The sequence below is a fragment of the Electrophorus electricus genome, chromosome 10, assembly GCF_041902795.1.
Source record: "Electrophorus electricus isolate QZ-2024a chromosome 10, ASM4190279v1, whole genome shotgun sequence".
NCBI classification, from domain to species: domain Eukaryota; kingdom Metazoa; phylum Chordata; class Actinopteri; order Gymnotiformes; family Gymnotidae; genus Electrophorus; species Electrophorus electricus.
The window spans coordinates 19278518-19292495 of record NC_137506.1 but is presented as its reverse complement, the minus strand read 5'-3'; the positions used below and the strand labels follow the sequence as shown (position 1 = coordinate 19292495).

The window sequence follows — 13978 nt, the reverse complement described above, 5'->3', positions numbered from 1 at the left end:
TGCAGCTATACCATTTGTCTGTCACACTGTGCTGTCTTACTGCGCAAAAATATAAACCACTGTCTTCTGCTGTCAGTTTGTTCACTGTGAGAGATCCATTCGAGGCATTCTTTTTAGCAGCATAATACTTATCTCCACTGAAGGAGCCAAAGTCTGGCTTGCTACTGGGAGTTGTGAACACTATGAGTGTCAGTGATTCCTGGTGCCGCTGACGGTACCAGTACATTTGGAAGAAAGCATCACCCTTGGTGTGTCTGCACTTTAGATGTGCCTCATGGCCCTCTGAAGTGAAGATTATGCTGGGATTCTGTATAACATCATTCTCCCCTGCCAAAGGAACAAAACATCTAATAAGTTTGTTAGCAAAACAATCCTCAAGTTTATGCAAACACAGTTAGGAATCCATGTTACCTGAAACACACTGCAGGCTTACAGTTAGTACAATGAGAAGTCTTATCATGTTGGTCCTCAGGGTAAAAGGGTACAGACTGGTTCTGATTTTTTGGTACAGTATGAATATAGCACACAGCCCTAATTTATAAAGATGTTCAGTATGCTGAGAAACCCTAGAGATGTGGTTATGAGTCAGTTTGGGAGTAAACATTTCAGTTAACAATTGCTCGTAGTAGTCAGACTTCCTTGCACAAACCTCACACTCATGTTATGACTTGGCACCAGTTCAAAACCCAGAAGTCATGTGTAGCTAACCCGATGCATTTGCTAGTAACACAGTGATAGATTAAATGCTTTTATTACCCATAGCACTTTAGAAGCCGGCAGCACAAAAATACACTACATGCTGCAAGATCCTTAATGATTAGGTTGCCACCCTTAGTAACATTGCCCTCGGAGTCAATTCTATTTATATATTCAGGCTCTTTATTACCTCACCAGATTTACCTGTTGTGTAATCTCTTGGCACACATATTGCTTGTATCATGGTGTAGCACTGTAGTATGGTATGTTATATAGCTGTCACAACTGGCCACTCTCCTAGCCTCCCTGTCTCATGTTGTTGATTCCCTTTCTCTTTTTCTTTCCCATTCCAGTCCTTGTGGTTTTTGCTGTTTTCATTATTTGCACCTGGTCTCGTTTAAGTCTTAATAGTTCATGTATTTAAACCCTGTCTTGGTCCCTGTGTCTTGGCTGTTCATTGAAAGCTCATGTGTGAATTGCAAACCAGTGGAAATCAAGCCATTGTTTGTTAATCGTAGCCTCCGTGTATGTGAATTGAACCTTGCATCCCCTGTTCGTCTTCGTATGCTTTTGTTTCGTTTATCATGTATTCTCAAACTCTCCATATTGGTAATTTGACCCTGAACTATTAGAATGACTATGACTCTGGATTTGTCCCTAATAAATCTCTTGCTGTTCTCCACATACACACACACACACAAAAGTGTGAAAAGACAAGATAATGGAAATATGTCTTTTATCATAAAAGGATATATAACTGTCTGATTATTTATGTTAACAACCTTTTTAAATGACCTTTTAACTTTAAAACTGTAAAAGTTTTCACAACTTTCACAACTGGTTCATGTGCAATGAAATACACAGATCAGCCATAACATTAAAATCACCTGCCTAATATTGTGGTGGAGCTCCCTCATGCTGCCAAAACAGCTCTGATCCATTAAAGCATGGACTCCTTAAGATCTTAGAAAGTGTCCCATGGCATCTGGCACCAAGACATTAGCAGCAAATCCTATAAATTGAGAAGTGGGACCTTCTCACACATGCGCCCAGCCATCCTCAAGATGTAAAAGAAAACGTGACTCATCAGTCTAAACCACCATCTTCCATTAAATTGCTGCGGCTTCTTTCAAGTGCTGAATTTTTTCATTCTACAGCTTTATTTTGTTTGTTTTGTCTTTTTTATAACTTTAAATCCTATAAGAAACTCCCTTTCTTCTTGTAATCCCCTACTCACTTGAACTTTCTTTGCCCCGCCTGACCAATTCTTTTTGCACTCCAAGGCCTGGGGCCTTAGTTCTGGGGTTGCTGGAGTGCTCAGATCCCCCGCATTCTATATCATAACACAGTCATGTACCCAGTAACCCAACTGCACCACTGCCTCATTCCTGGTGTAGAGTGGTGCATATATGTTTGTGATCTACACCTGAGGTGTCACTACAATGGCTTGGACATACCAGATGGCTCCAGTGACTATCATCTTATTGTATGCTGGCATGTCATATTTACTTTAACATTCACAAGCATATTATAAATGATTACCACTGTGGGGCACCTTTTAACAATCACAAAGAAACAAAGTTTACAAGCATCATGTATTCTATTTATCAGTGCCAAACTTAAATGTTGGTTCCCCTGCCTTCTGCTCCTGTAGAGAATTTATATTAGTAAAGAAGGAATTCTCACAGGCTCCCCTTCTGTTCCTGTAAGGTGGTGTGGGTTATTATCTCATCCACACACTACAAAGTGCAGGCAAGAAAAAGGTCAAACTTTAGAGACACATATTATCTCAGATAATTGCTTTTGAGGATGTAAGCCAAGGACTACACAATAAAGCATTTTTTGGGGGGGTGAGTCTTTGGTTATATAACCAAATATAACCAACTTATTTGGCTAATAAGTCTTTGGTTTTGGGATCCATGTTAGATTACATGTTTCACTCTGGTGATACCTGTTGAAGGTCTCAAAGTACTAAATTACTTCATTTTCTGTCTTTGTTTTACCACATCTTTGCTCTTTGTTTTATTTGTACAATTAATAAAGGCTTTGAGCTGCAGCTTTTACTCAATGAAAAGTGACATAAATGTATAGAGTTACTACTTTTACATTATAACTAAATCATGTACAGCATTGAGGCAGAAGAGCCTGTGGGCTGGACTTAACATGTAGTAACTGTTGTCCTCAGGTGAAAGTATTGAAACCCATCTTGTTATGCAGGGGAATGCACTCAGCCCCACGAAACTCTGCAGCAATGTCATCAAAGGTCCGCCCCTTGGTTTCTGGTAGATGCAACATGGTGGACATGAATGCGAACAGGGCCATCGCCATGAACATAAGATAGACGTAGGCACCACACAGTTTCTGCAAAGAGCCAAGCACATTCAGAATGCCTACTGTTACCACAGTCAAACAACTAAATTTAGATATATAAAGCAAAATAGTCCAACACTGTTTAGAATCAAATTGTGTTATTTACTGACATTTGTGCAGCAATGGTGATAATAGAAGTAGATCCTGGATAATGTCTGTATGCAATTTTACTATACGATACTAACATATACCATATGAGGTCATTTCCATCAAAGACTTGGATTTTATCATTCATTCTACAGTGGGGTAATTCTCAGTTCTTCCTCGGTTCAAAAAGATGAACATACCAATAGGGGTGGGAAAAAGAGGGCTAGCAAGAACTTTCCTCCCCAGTTAAGCATGCTGGTGAAGGCCATGGCAATGGGACGGGCAGACTGGTCAAAAAGCTCAGCAGCAATGAACCAGGAGATGGGCCCTGGTCCCACCTCATATGCTGAGATCAGGAAAAAGACCACCAGTACCTGAATACTGCGAATGTCTGGGGCTACATGCTGAGCAAGACATACAACAAACAGGAAGGAGATTAGGGAAAATCAAAGTGAAAAAAATATATATTATTGAGTAGTGTGTAACCTTATGATATTTTTTACGATTATTTTCCAAATCAGAGTTAATCTCACCAGCATGGTATCTGTGATGGTCATAAGTAAATTGCAAAGGGCTACAGACAGGAAGCCAGTGAGGAGCAATTTCCTGCGCCCTGCCCTTTCTACCAGGAAGAACTTTGAAGAACAGAAAGAAAAAAGTAAAATCATTCAGTACCACAAAATTATTCATTTTAGCCATTTGTTGTTAAAGGCAACAGTGTCAGATAAAATATTGTTGTTAATACAGATAAATGAAAACAATATGGTTTGGAAATATTTTAGCCAATAGCTGTAAAGTTTTGTGTTTGTGTTCTTGCATTACACAATACACTGTATATAGTGTTATTAACACTTACCGCTACTATGGTGAATGCCACATTAATGGCTCCCACTCCCAGTGTCAGATATCTTGCTTCCTCAAATTTGACAAACATTTTAGTTGAATAGTTTATGATCTGTAGGAGAAGTCAGAGACATGAGAAAATCCTGGGGAGAATTCTGAAATATGAACCAAAGATTTTATCCAAGAAAGTAAAGGAGAGTCATTAGCATGACAAGTGTGCATTATTATTTTTCTTCAGATGGGATTTATTTAAAAACACCCAGGTGTATGTTATTGGTTTTATTACTGCACAATGAAATATATTCCTGTGACAATTTAAAAAAAAATTTATTTTTATCAAGTGCATCTCATTATCTAACATAAATATGAACATCAATGTGAGTATTCAGTTCAATTTAGAAAACTAACCGCATTAAATCCAGATAACTGGCTGCCCAGGTTTATAATCAGTACAAGTATTATGGGATGTCGGTAGCGACGCCTTATAAAGAATTCCCTGATAGTTACTCCTGGGTCGCTATGGGAGGCTTCCTCTCTCATCTCCTCCATTTCTTGCATCACCTGGTCATGGTTTCCTCTCAACCTTCTCAAGGCTGCAAATTTGAAGATCAGATGTCAGATGCATGTTTTCAGGTAAGATACTGTCAATTTGCTAGTGCAATGTGTCTCAGCCCTATCCTCAAGTATTCTGAGTCAGGATCTTTGCTATAACCCAGGTATTATGGTTTTTAATTGCATTGTTCCAGTGTGTTGAGAGCTCCAATGTTGACTGTCCAAGGAAACCCCGGATGTGAAACCCTCCTCTATAGCAGAGCAGGGACTTTCTACACCCTCTGAGACTCACCAGCCTCTGCCTCTTCCTCATTGCCATGATTGATGAGGAGGTAGCGTGGGCTCTCGGGGCAGAGGGGCAGGATCATGTACTGGAGGAGAGCTGGGATGAGGGACAGAGAGAACATAAGTGCCCAGTGCTTCTCTGTGCCAAGCACTGTTTCCAGTCCCACCACCTGAAACATACACCACAAACAGCTGAGAGGTTAAGCTTGCACTGATGAGAACTAGGCCACACATAATTATTTAGCATTTGAGGGCAGCTTGAGAGATGAAAAGTGAGTAGGTTGTCTCACCATGCCCAGGAGAATGCCTGTTGCGAAGGAAACCTGGTTGAGAGTTGCAAAGGCACCACGGAGGTTAATCGGGGAGACCCCCTGGATGTAAAGTGGGTTCAGACTCATCACTAGGCCGCAAAACACTCCGAAAATCAGTCGGCCCACTATGAGAACTTCAAAGGACTCAGACGCCTTGCTGAGGAACATCAGACATGCGCCTACAATAGACAGGGAGTTCACTATGAGAATGGCGTTCCTCCTGCATGAGAGAAAAAGGGGACACAAATTAATTAATTATTATTAGTTAATTAACAATTAATTAATTTCATTAATTGAGGACCCAACAATAGCCTATGAGTAATCAATGTTTCAAAAATCAATGGAACTTTGTCAATTTGCCACCTCCCAAAGAAATCAGCAAGGCCTTTGACTCCTAGTGCCCCAAGAAGGGCTCCGAAGTCCTTGATGCTGACTGAAAGAGACCACATAAAGGTAAGACTGTGCTCCGGCATGGATTGGTTGTTTCTTGATTTCCATGTCACATTGAAGAATTCTTCAATGACCTGAGTAAAGGAAGAATAGCAGAGACTGGCTAAGACAAGGACATATTTGGCACTGCTTTCACTAAAAATTTTAATTTTTGGTTCTACTGTAATTGCATTGTGGCTGAGAGATGTGTATTGTTTTACAAGATGTTAAATTGTCATATTTTAAGAGTACTCCACTAGGAATGGTTTCTGGGAGCATAATGTATTTGCGATGTCAGATGCCATTTGCCTGCCTTACCCAGTAAGTCTAAGCACGCATTGTGTGAGGCTGCATTTCACTAGCTTGAAAGACATGACTAATAGATGAAAAGCCATTCTGTGAATTTAGAACCCCCACCCCCCACTCTCCCCAATGAAGAGAGCTGGTGTCCACGCACAAGGCTGGTAAATCAACACAGTCCAGACATCATAGCTACTTGTCTGTAAACACTAAACCTTCCAAAAACCACAGCCAGCGGAATAGAAAGATTTCATAGGTCTGCAATGTTTACCCAGTTTTTTTTCTCAAGGAAAGTGAGGTAATGATGCTAGGAAATATGACATGCTATCATGGGTCTTTTGCTCATAATCTACTCACTCTGGCTGGAGAGTTGATATTCCCAGTGTGATATCCAATCTGCAGGGAACCAAGTACGGCTGCCACCACGGAGGTTACCAGTGTCACTGTAAACTGGCTCTGGCCATGGATACACACTCAGTTCAATTGGCTAAGTACAAACATGAGCTGGCTAACATGAATGTTTGCTCTCTCAAGAAGCAAACATTTTTTCTCATTTTCCCTCAAGACATTTTTCTCAGCACACTTAGTTCATCATATTTCCAAATTTTAAACAGAGCGCTTGACTGAATAAATTATATCCAAATGTTTTTATTCACTTTACTTATTCACTACCATTGCCAACATTATTAATCTCAATTATTCACCATTATTATTCACAAAAAATATTTTTTCATAAGTACAAAAATGTAAGTAATAATTATAAAAGAACAAAAAACAAACCTGTTGGAATGCCATCAGCCTGTCATATGACTCTCACTCCCTGAGTATCACAGAAAACAGGTTGTCTTTTTAAAATGTATTTACTTAAGATCTTGTATTTCCAGCTATAGCACCTCAGGTTCTTAAAGTGTTAAGGCACATTAATGAAAGCATATGAAAGCATAGGCTAGCTCTCGAATATGTATCATGAATCAATAGAGACAAGAAGACATTAATACACATAGACAACATCTTTAAGTGTGAAAAGTGCTTATGCACTTTAATGACCTTTTAGGACATAATAATGACAGTAAGGTCCTAAAATAAATTAAGATACTTATAAGGGACTAAACAATCAAATTCTTAATTAAAGCACAGCAAAACACTTGGTCCCTTACCTGTATAGGAGTGAGAATTGACAGGAAGTCACCAGATGTGTACACGGTTGGCTTTTCCAAAGGTCCTCACTCTTTCTTGGCACCTCTTATGTGTCTAGACTTCGTACATGAAGTAGTACATCACAGTTCACAAGCAGCAGGGGTTCCAGATCCCTCATTTCCACTCCACCACCCTCTAGGCCCACTGCCCCCTAGGCCCACTGCCCCCTGCCTACTGACTTTCAAGAAAACCATTGCTGCCACGCTTGTACTTAGCCGAGCCACGCGGCTGCTTCCCCGCAAACCCACATGATGCGTGATGAAGTCTCACCACTGTGGTGAATTTGAGCAGGGCCTGAAAGAATGGCAGCGATGGGCCCTTTGTAGGCTCAGAGGCTTGGGTTATCCCAGGCTCACACAAAGCTCTTTTTCTCTTTTTCTTTTCGATGCCAAAACATACATCATTACTTTGTTATTTTTGTTTTTTAATCTTAAAGGCTTCCAGGAATTTTATGAAAGGGCTAGTTTTATTACTAAGAAATTATATTAAGTCCACATAGTTCAATTTCTTTTTGTTAACAGTGTTTATTGAAAAGTGATGATTAAAATATATAAAAAATTTAATGTTTTGTAGAGTTATTTGTCAGTCCCACAAACTATTCAGTTATGTTTTAGTTAGTTAATGCATTAATGGATTAAGCTCATATTTGCCCTGGTTGGGTATATGTGTGTTATGAGTATATATATATATATATATATATATATATATATATATATATATATATATATATATATATATATATATATGTATGTGTGTGTGTTTGAATGTGAGGAGGTTACTATCTGGTGCTTTTCACATGTACTTGTCAGAATCCACAGTAACTGGGATTTCATTGGCTACATTGAGTGATAAGAAAAGAACATTACTTTGGTGAAGAAGCATCTGTGTGTGTGAGTGTGTATCAAAGAGCACAAGAAAGAGAGATGCCTCGTGAACGTTGCACCTATTTTCTTATTTATTCATATGAATATATACCATAAATGTTCTTTGCTTTTGTTTTTACACCACCTAAAATGAAGTGTCATCCAATCAGAAGGCCAAAAATCAACTCATGCTTTTCTGCGGGTTAAATGAACAAATGAAACACCATTCTACTTTCGTGATAATGGAGACTTAACAAAGCTTGCTTTTTTAACCACTTTGTGGTTCTGTCAGCCAATAATTCAAAAAAAAAAAAAGTCTGTGGTTGTGTGCCACAGAGTGTAGACAGATGGGCATGCTTTGGGGATGGTCTTGCTCAAACTTTAGAGGACTAGCTAATCTAATCCAGATTCTAATGGAGACAACATGTAAAAAAAGGAGAAGCAAAAGAAGTATGAGCATCCTGACTTATTGTGGGGAAAAAATAAGAAACAAAAAACAGGAAAACACATTGTTGATGACAAGTTAATGGCATAATAAAAGGGCTAAATATACAAAAGGGATAACCACAATGTGGGGTCAGTGACTCTCTATAGGTAATTTCTTGTGTTCTCATTGTGTCCTTGAGACAGTAATAGCTAGCAAATGTCAGGAATGTGTACATTTTAACTAAAGATTGAGAAATAATAAAGGTTCTCATGCAAAGACAATTCAGTAATATAAAATGGGGAAAAAATGTGTAGGTAATAAACCTGGGTGAGGAGACATTCCTATGCAAAGACCATGTGATTTAACAGAGAACACATCACAGGAAAGTTGAGTTAAATACTATAAAACTGTGGTGCCCCCTGTGTGCCCTGTTACTTCCAGGTAATGCCTCCCACAATACCCTCTTCCCCCACAACCAACTTCAGATAAAAGTGATTCATCACATATAGTGTGTTCAAGTATGTGTGTTCTTTTTTTGCTAAAATGTGGTTTTGAATAGCATTCATTGTCTCTGCAATTTCTATCATTGAGCAAAAAGGTAAGAACTTCTAACAATGTGACTATGGATGGTAAATACCTTAAAATAATACATCAATGTTTAGACGATCATCACAAAAACAAGAATAATATTTTTTTTCTTTATGGTACCAGCAGGGGGCTCACTCTGACATATAATGACCCTGGAATCTTTTAGTTGAAATAGCCCCAATGGAAAGCACAATTAAAAAATAATGGCAAACGTTACCTTTCTAGAACCAAATACGCCAAGAGTATATCAACAATTACTACATTGTATTAGCATGAATAAAATATATCGGCCCTTGAAAATCTAAGAAGAAGAAAACACTAATTTGTTTTTGCATCAGTGTGCATTTGTAATGAGACAGATGCAGCATGAAAAGAGTATAGTACATGGATAAAAATGTGCGGTCATAACTTTGACCCCTTTAACTGGCTATAAGAAATTTTCCAGGCTTTTATATATGGCATCACTGGACAGAGACTGGATTTCAAAGTCAGTCAAAACATAATTAGTACCCATCCAAAATGTAATAGAAAACAGATGGTTCAATACCAGCTCTAAAGGTGCATACGTTCTCAAACTTACTTGCATTTTTTTTCTGATGTATCTCTCCTTTGTTAATGACTTTTTGGAAAGAATGTACATACGCTTGTGTTTAGTAACGTCATAAGCTATACAAGATTCCACTGTTAGTTCCAAACTGAGAATGCCTCATAAAGACGCCCCCTTCCTACCCCGCAAAAAAAAAAAAAAGGTTCGAAGAACAAGGAGTAGAAAAAAGACAGACACCTGCCCCAGTTAGGCCAGCTGTATTCTCAATCAGTCAATCCTTTCTGAGACTTGACCTTTGACAATGGACATTAGCCGCCTGAGAGGTGACCTCTGGGTCTGGGGATCCACAACACAGTGAGCAGGTGCTGCTGCTGAGAGCAGAGCAGCGCATCAGACAGAAATACTTAACACTGCTCACTCCCATATTTAAACACACACACACACACACACACACACACACACGCACACATACCCCCATTTATTGTAACTATTAACTATGTGATCTTCCAGCTAACCTACTTTAATAAGCTGTAATGGCCTTTAAAATATCAGTGAGGGCTGTTTGATGCATGTTGGGAAAGCTGTGTGCGTAACATCTTTGTTTTGCATGTTTCTAGGGCTGCACTGGTAAGAGTACAAAATCCTCTACATTTTACACATTTGGCAAACACGCTTATCCAGAGCAACTTACAATTTTTTAGATTATTCTATAGAGGTAGGAGAGCAGAGTATTAAGAGTTTTGCTCCTGGCCATATTGCTATAGCATGGAGTATTTGCTCAGACAAGGACTGAACCCCAGTCCCCCAGGAGAAGCAGCAGCATTACACATGACACTATAGCCACCTGCTAACTTACCTGCTCGCCTTTATAGGATTGCATGATTTATGTTTAGTTTACAAATATTTCAGAAATCGAGCAACAGTTGACATACTTTTGTTCTTTATGGCCATATTTGATGTGATTATATGTGACTTTTTGACCAACAGTGCATGTGCTGGAAAAAAACCCAAAAGTTTCACCTATCTATTCATACACTCTTTCTCTCTCTTCCTTTGTCTGTCCTACACACACACACACACACACACACACACACCCCTAAGCAGCTGCGCCATTATAAAACTCTTTTGAACTTCACACTGGAAGTCAAATGCCACATGTGTCAGTGTAAGACAGATGTACTGCAGCTGCCAGTAAGATCCTTTTTCATCCACCCACCCAGCCACCCATCACCTCTCAGCCCCATCAGCACCACCCTCGAGACTCTCTTTGACACCATCAGCATCTCTGTCTTCAGAGACGAGCCAACGTCACTCAATAAGGCCCTCCTCGGTTTCAGCTTCTGTCTGCCCTCTCTTGACACTTTACTGCTTTCTTCAAGCTTTGACTTTTTACATGTGTAGGACTTTTTCACACTGGATTTCTAGCCATTGGTTAAGCCCGGTCTTCCATTCCATTAAAACTGATGCTAGTTTCCCAAACATACCTTCAGCTTAGGCCTGGACTGCAAAAATACAGCCAGTAGGTCATAATATTATAGAATTTAATTTCACAAGGAATCTGATGTAATATGAAATATACAAATAATTTAAATAATTTAAATATTGTGGCATAAGAAAATATCATATTAATGGAATAAATATTGCCAATTTAATTTAATTTTGGAGCCCCAATTGAAAATTCAATTTGTGACGAACATGTGTGTACACTGCTCAAATATGTTAACTGTGTATATTATGACTGTGGCGTTCTATGCCGGGCATGCCCTAATGTGTCAATTCTATTACAATACAACACTGAATGAAAGTGACCCTGTTTCTTCATTGAAGGCACAAAGGTTTTGTTGAAAAGGAGGTTTGAGATGAATTAGTTGCAGGTATCACTGTGACTGATGCATCCTGACCCTGTAGCTTGGACAGGAATCTGTGTGTCTTCACCCTAATGATTTGATTGGATGTGATTGCAGCCATTCTCTCTCAGTCAAACAATGTGAAACACTTGGAGCAGCATGGCTGCCCAGCTGCAGTCTGGAAGCACTTGGGGGGTGGGGGTGGGGGTGGGGGGTAGAGGGCACAATGAGCTAGCTGCCCCTCAAGGTGGGGGTTGGGGCAAATGGAGGGCAGCTGTGACCAGAAATGAGAGGCCCTTTTCCCTAAACCTACATAAAGTAACATGCTCCTTTCAAAACCTCATCATTTTGCATTAATTTAAAAAAAAACAAACCAAACAAAACAAAAATCAGTCAACCACATACATGCTGATGAAATAATTATATAATGAAATAGCTTATTGTGACACTGACAGTCAGACAAATAAAAGTGAAAGTCCTTTGATTTATTTTTTTCACATTTTCTTGATTAACTAGAATTTTAGCTTTTAAATTTTTGAAAAGCACATTTATCAAAGATGACTAATAAATATGTAAAGCAACAATTTAAAATAAACAGACAAACAAGAAAGTACATTAAAATGTGTATTTTGACTGACAGTCAATTAAATGTTATTTGTTTATGACTTTCAAACAAATTTATGATGAGAAAAAAATATTTTACTTTTTTTACACATTTTTTTCAAAAAAGAAAAAGCTCTAAATGATGTTGATGCTGTGTTTGCCAAAGATTGTTGCAAGATTTATGCTGAAAAAGAAAGACCAAGAGCACATATTATACATATTTACAACTTGACTATTTCATTTCTTTTCTTCCATGAGCCAAAGCAATGGCCTCCAAGGATATGTCCATAAACAAACAGATACACACATGGAAACCAACAACACATACACACGCACAAAAAAGAAACAACAAGCCTCATCTTTCTTAAATTAGAAGGATGACCACATCACTGTTGGGGTACAAATTGATTTTTTTAATATTTTTGTTTATTTCTTTGTTTTTGTTTGTTTTTTGACAATTTTCTGTTTGTGTGATGAAGAGATTATTCTGTGGAATTACTACTACTATTATGATTATTGTTGACAGCAACCGCAGTCACACAACAAACATACCATATCTCTCAACTTCCAAGTCAAAGTTCATATTTTCATAAAGATTGTATTAGTGTCATCTGACACCTGTTTAACTAATTCCATATCTTTTGCATTTCAGTTGTGAAAATGGGCTGACATCCAAGAATCTTCAAGAATAATAACACCGAAATTCAGAGGTTTTAAGAAATAATGGACCAATTGCCTAGATTAATTTACAATTAAAGACCCAGGGAACAGATCATATTATTATCAAAGTATTATCAAATAATATTTGAATATTTTGAAAATATTCAAAATATTGATGATACTATAGCATAATCTTATATAATTCATTCAGTATTTTTAACTAAAAAAATATAACAGAAATGATAAAACGCTGCTCAGACACCACTCAAATTGTTTTAGCAGTTCAGTCCTAGCTAAGAACGGTCCTAGCTAAAGACAGTCGTAACTAAGAACAGTTCTAGATAGGAACAGTCCTAGCTAAGAACAAGCTGGGTGTGTATCTAATATTCCTATAAGCATACCTGACCGACAGCTCACTGTCCCAGGCTCATAGCCTGCTACACTGCTTAAAGCATAGCTGGATATAACACAATCAGGGAGAATCAGAATCATACTATGTCTGAATGAACCTACTAATTAGGCTTTTGCAGATAATTCTGAAATTACCAGGTGCTGGCAGAATGGTATGTTTTATGTTTTCTGTCTTATGTTTTCTATCATAATGAAAATTAAACTCTAGGCACAGACATAAATGGCTAGCTCTGTGGATGAAAAAAGATTGCATCAACTTCACTGCGAGATTAGCACCTTATCACTGTCTACCCTGGATTGTTTCTGCAGTAAATGTCAGTATATCTTATATTGGTAAAGCTTATTTAAACTTTACACAACATAAGACCAGACATTTTATATTAGCAGGGGAGAAATTCTTTTAAAATATATTGGCTTTTACTTGACTTTGGAACAGCATTAATTTCTATTTTAAATATGTATATTGTGTGTCCATGAGAGCAAGTTTAACCTAATTAGAAAGATAACACATGTGTAGGATTCCTGGAGCTTTAAATAATAATCCTCCAATCAGCCACTACACAGAGGAGGACAGGGTTGTAATGTCCTCTATCTGGCAGGACTGAAGAGATGTCTAAGGAAGAAAAGATCATGTGAGTCTGCACCTCTGCATGGGCTCCAGCTGACTTATCTCCACATCAGGCATCTCTTTTGAGTTGTACTACAGTCCAAAGCACTACCCAGTCAAAGCAAAAGCAGTGAAGCACTATGACTACTTTACTGCATGGTCATTACCATTATAGTCATACTGTTTATGCACATTACTGGACCTATTAAGGCTTTTTTTGCTAACAAAGTAATAAAGTATATCACCATGGTTCTAAAATCAGTGTATTTGTCCTAATGTAATATAAGACCTAGTTGTTAGGGAGTCCAGAGCCTTGCTGTGCGGAAGCCTAACAAAAAGTAAACAGAGCAACAGT

General features: G+C 38.3%; 1 protein-coding gene across 1 annotated transcript; it reads right to left on the bottom strand.

Annotated features, from left to right (window-relative positions):
- Window positions 1–232: 232 nt before the first annotated feature.
- slc2a1c (solute carrier family 2 member 1c) lies at window positions 233–7171 on the bottom strand. The gene is made up of 11 exons (XM_027020567.3): window positions 7031–7171; window positions 6654–6693; window positions 6231–6329; window positions 5508–5668; window positions 5124–5364; window positions 4841–5003; window positions 4405–4589; window positions 4010–4108; window positions 3687–3788; window positions 3354–3557; window positions 233–3057 (listed from the first exon to the last, which is right to left on the bottom strand). Exons 2-11 carry the CDS (start codon window positions 6666–6668, stop codon window positions 2878–2880), a joined length of 1449 nt encoding a protein of 482 aa, XP_026876368.3. The 5' UTR covers window positions 6669–6693; window positions 7031–7171; the 3' UTR covers window positions 233–2877.
- Between the last annotated feature and the right edge of the window lie 6807 nt (window positions 7172–13978).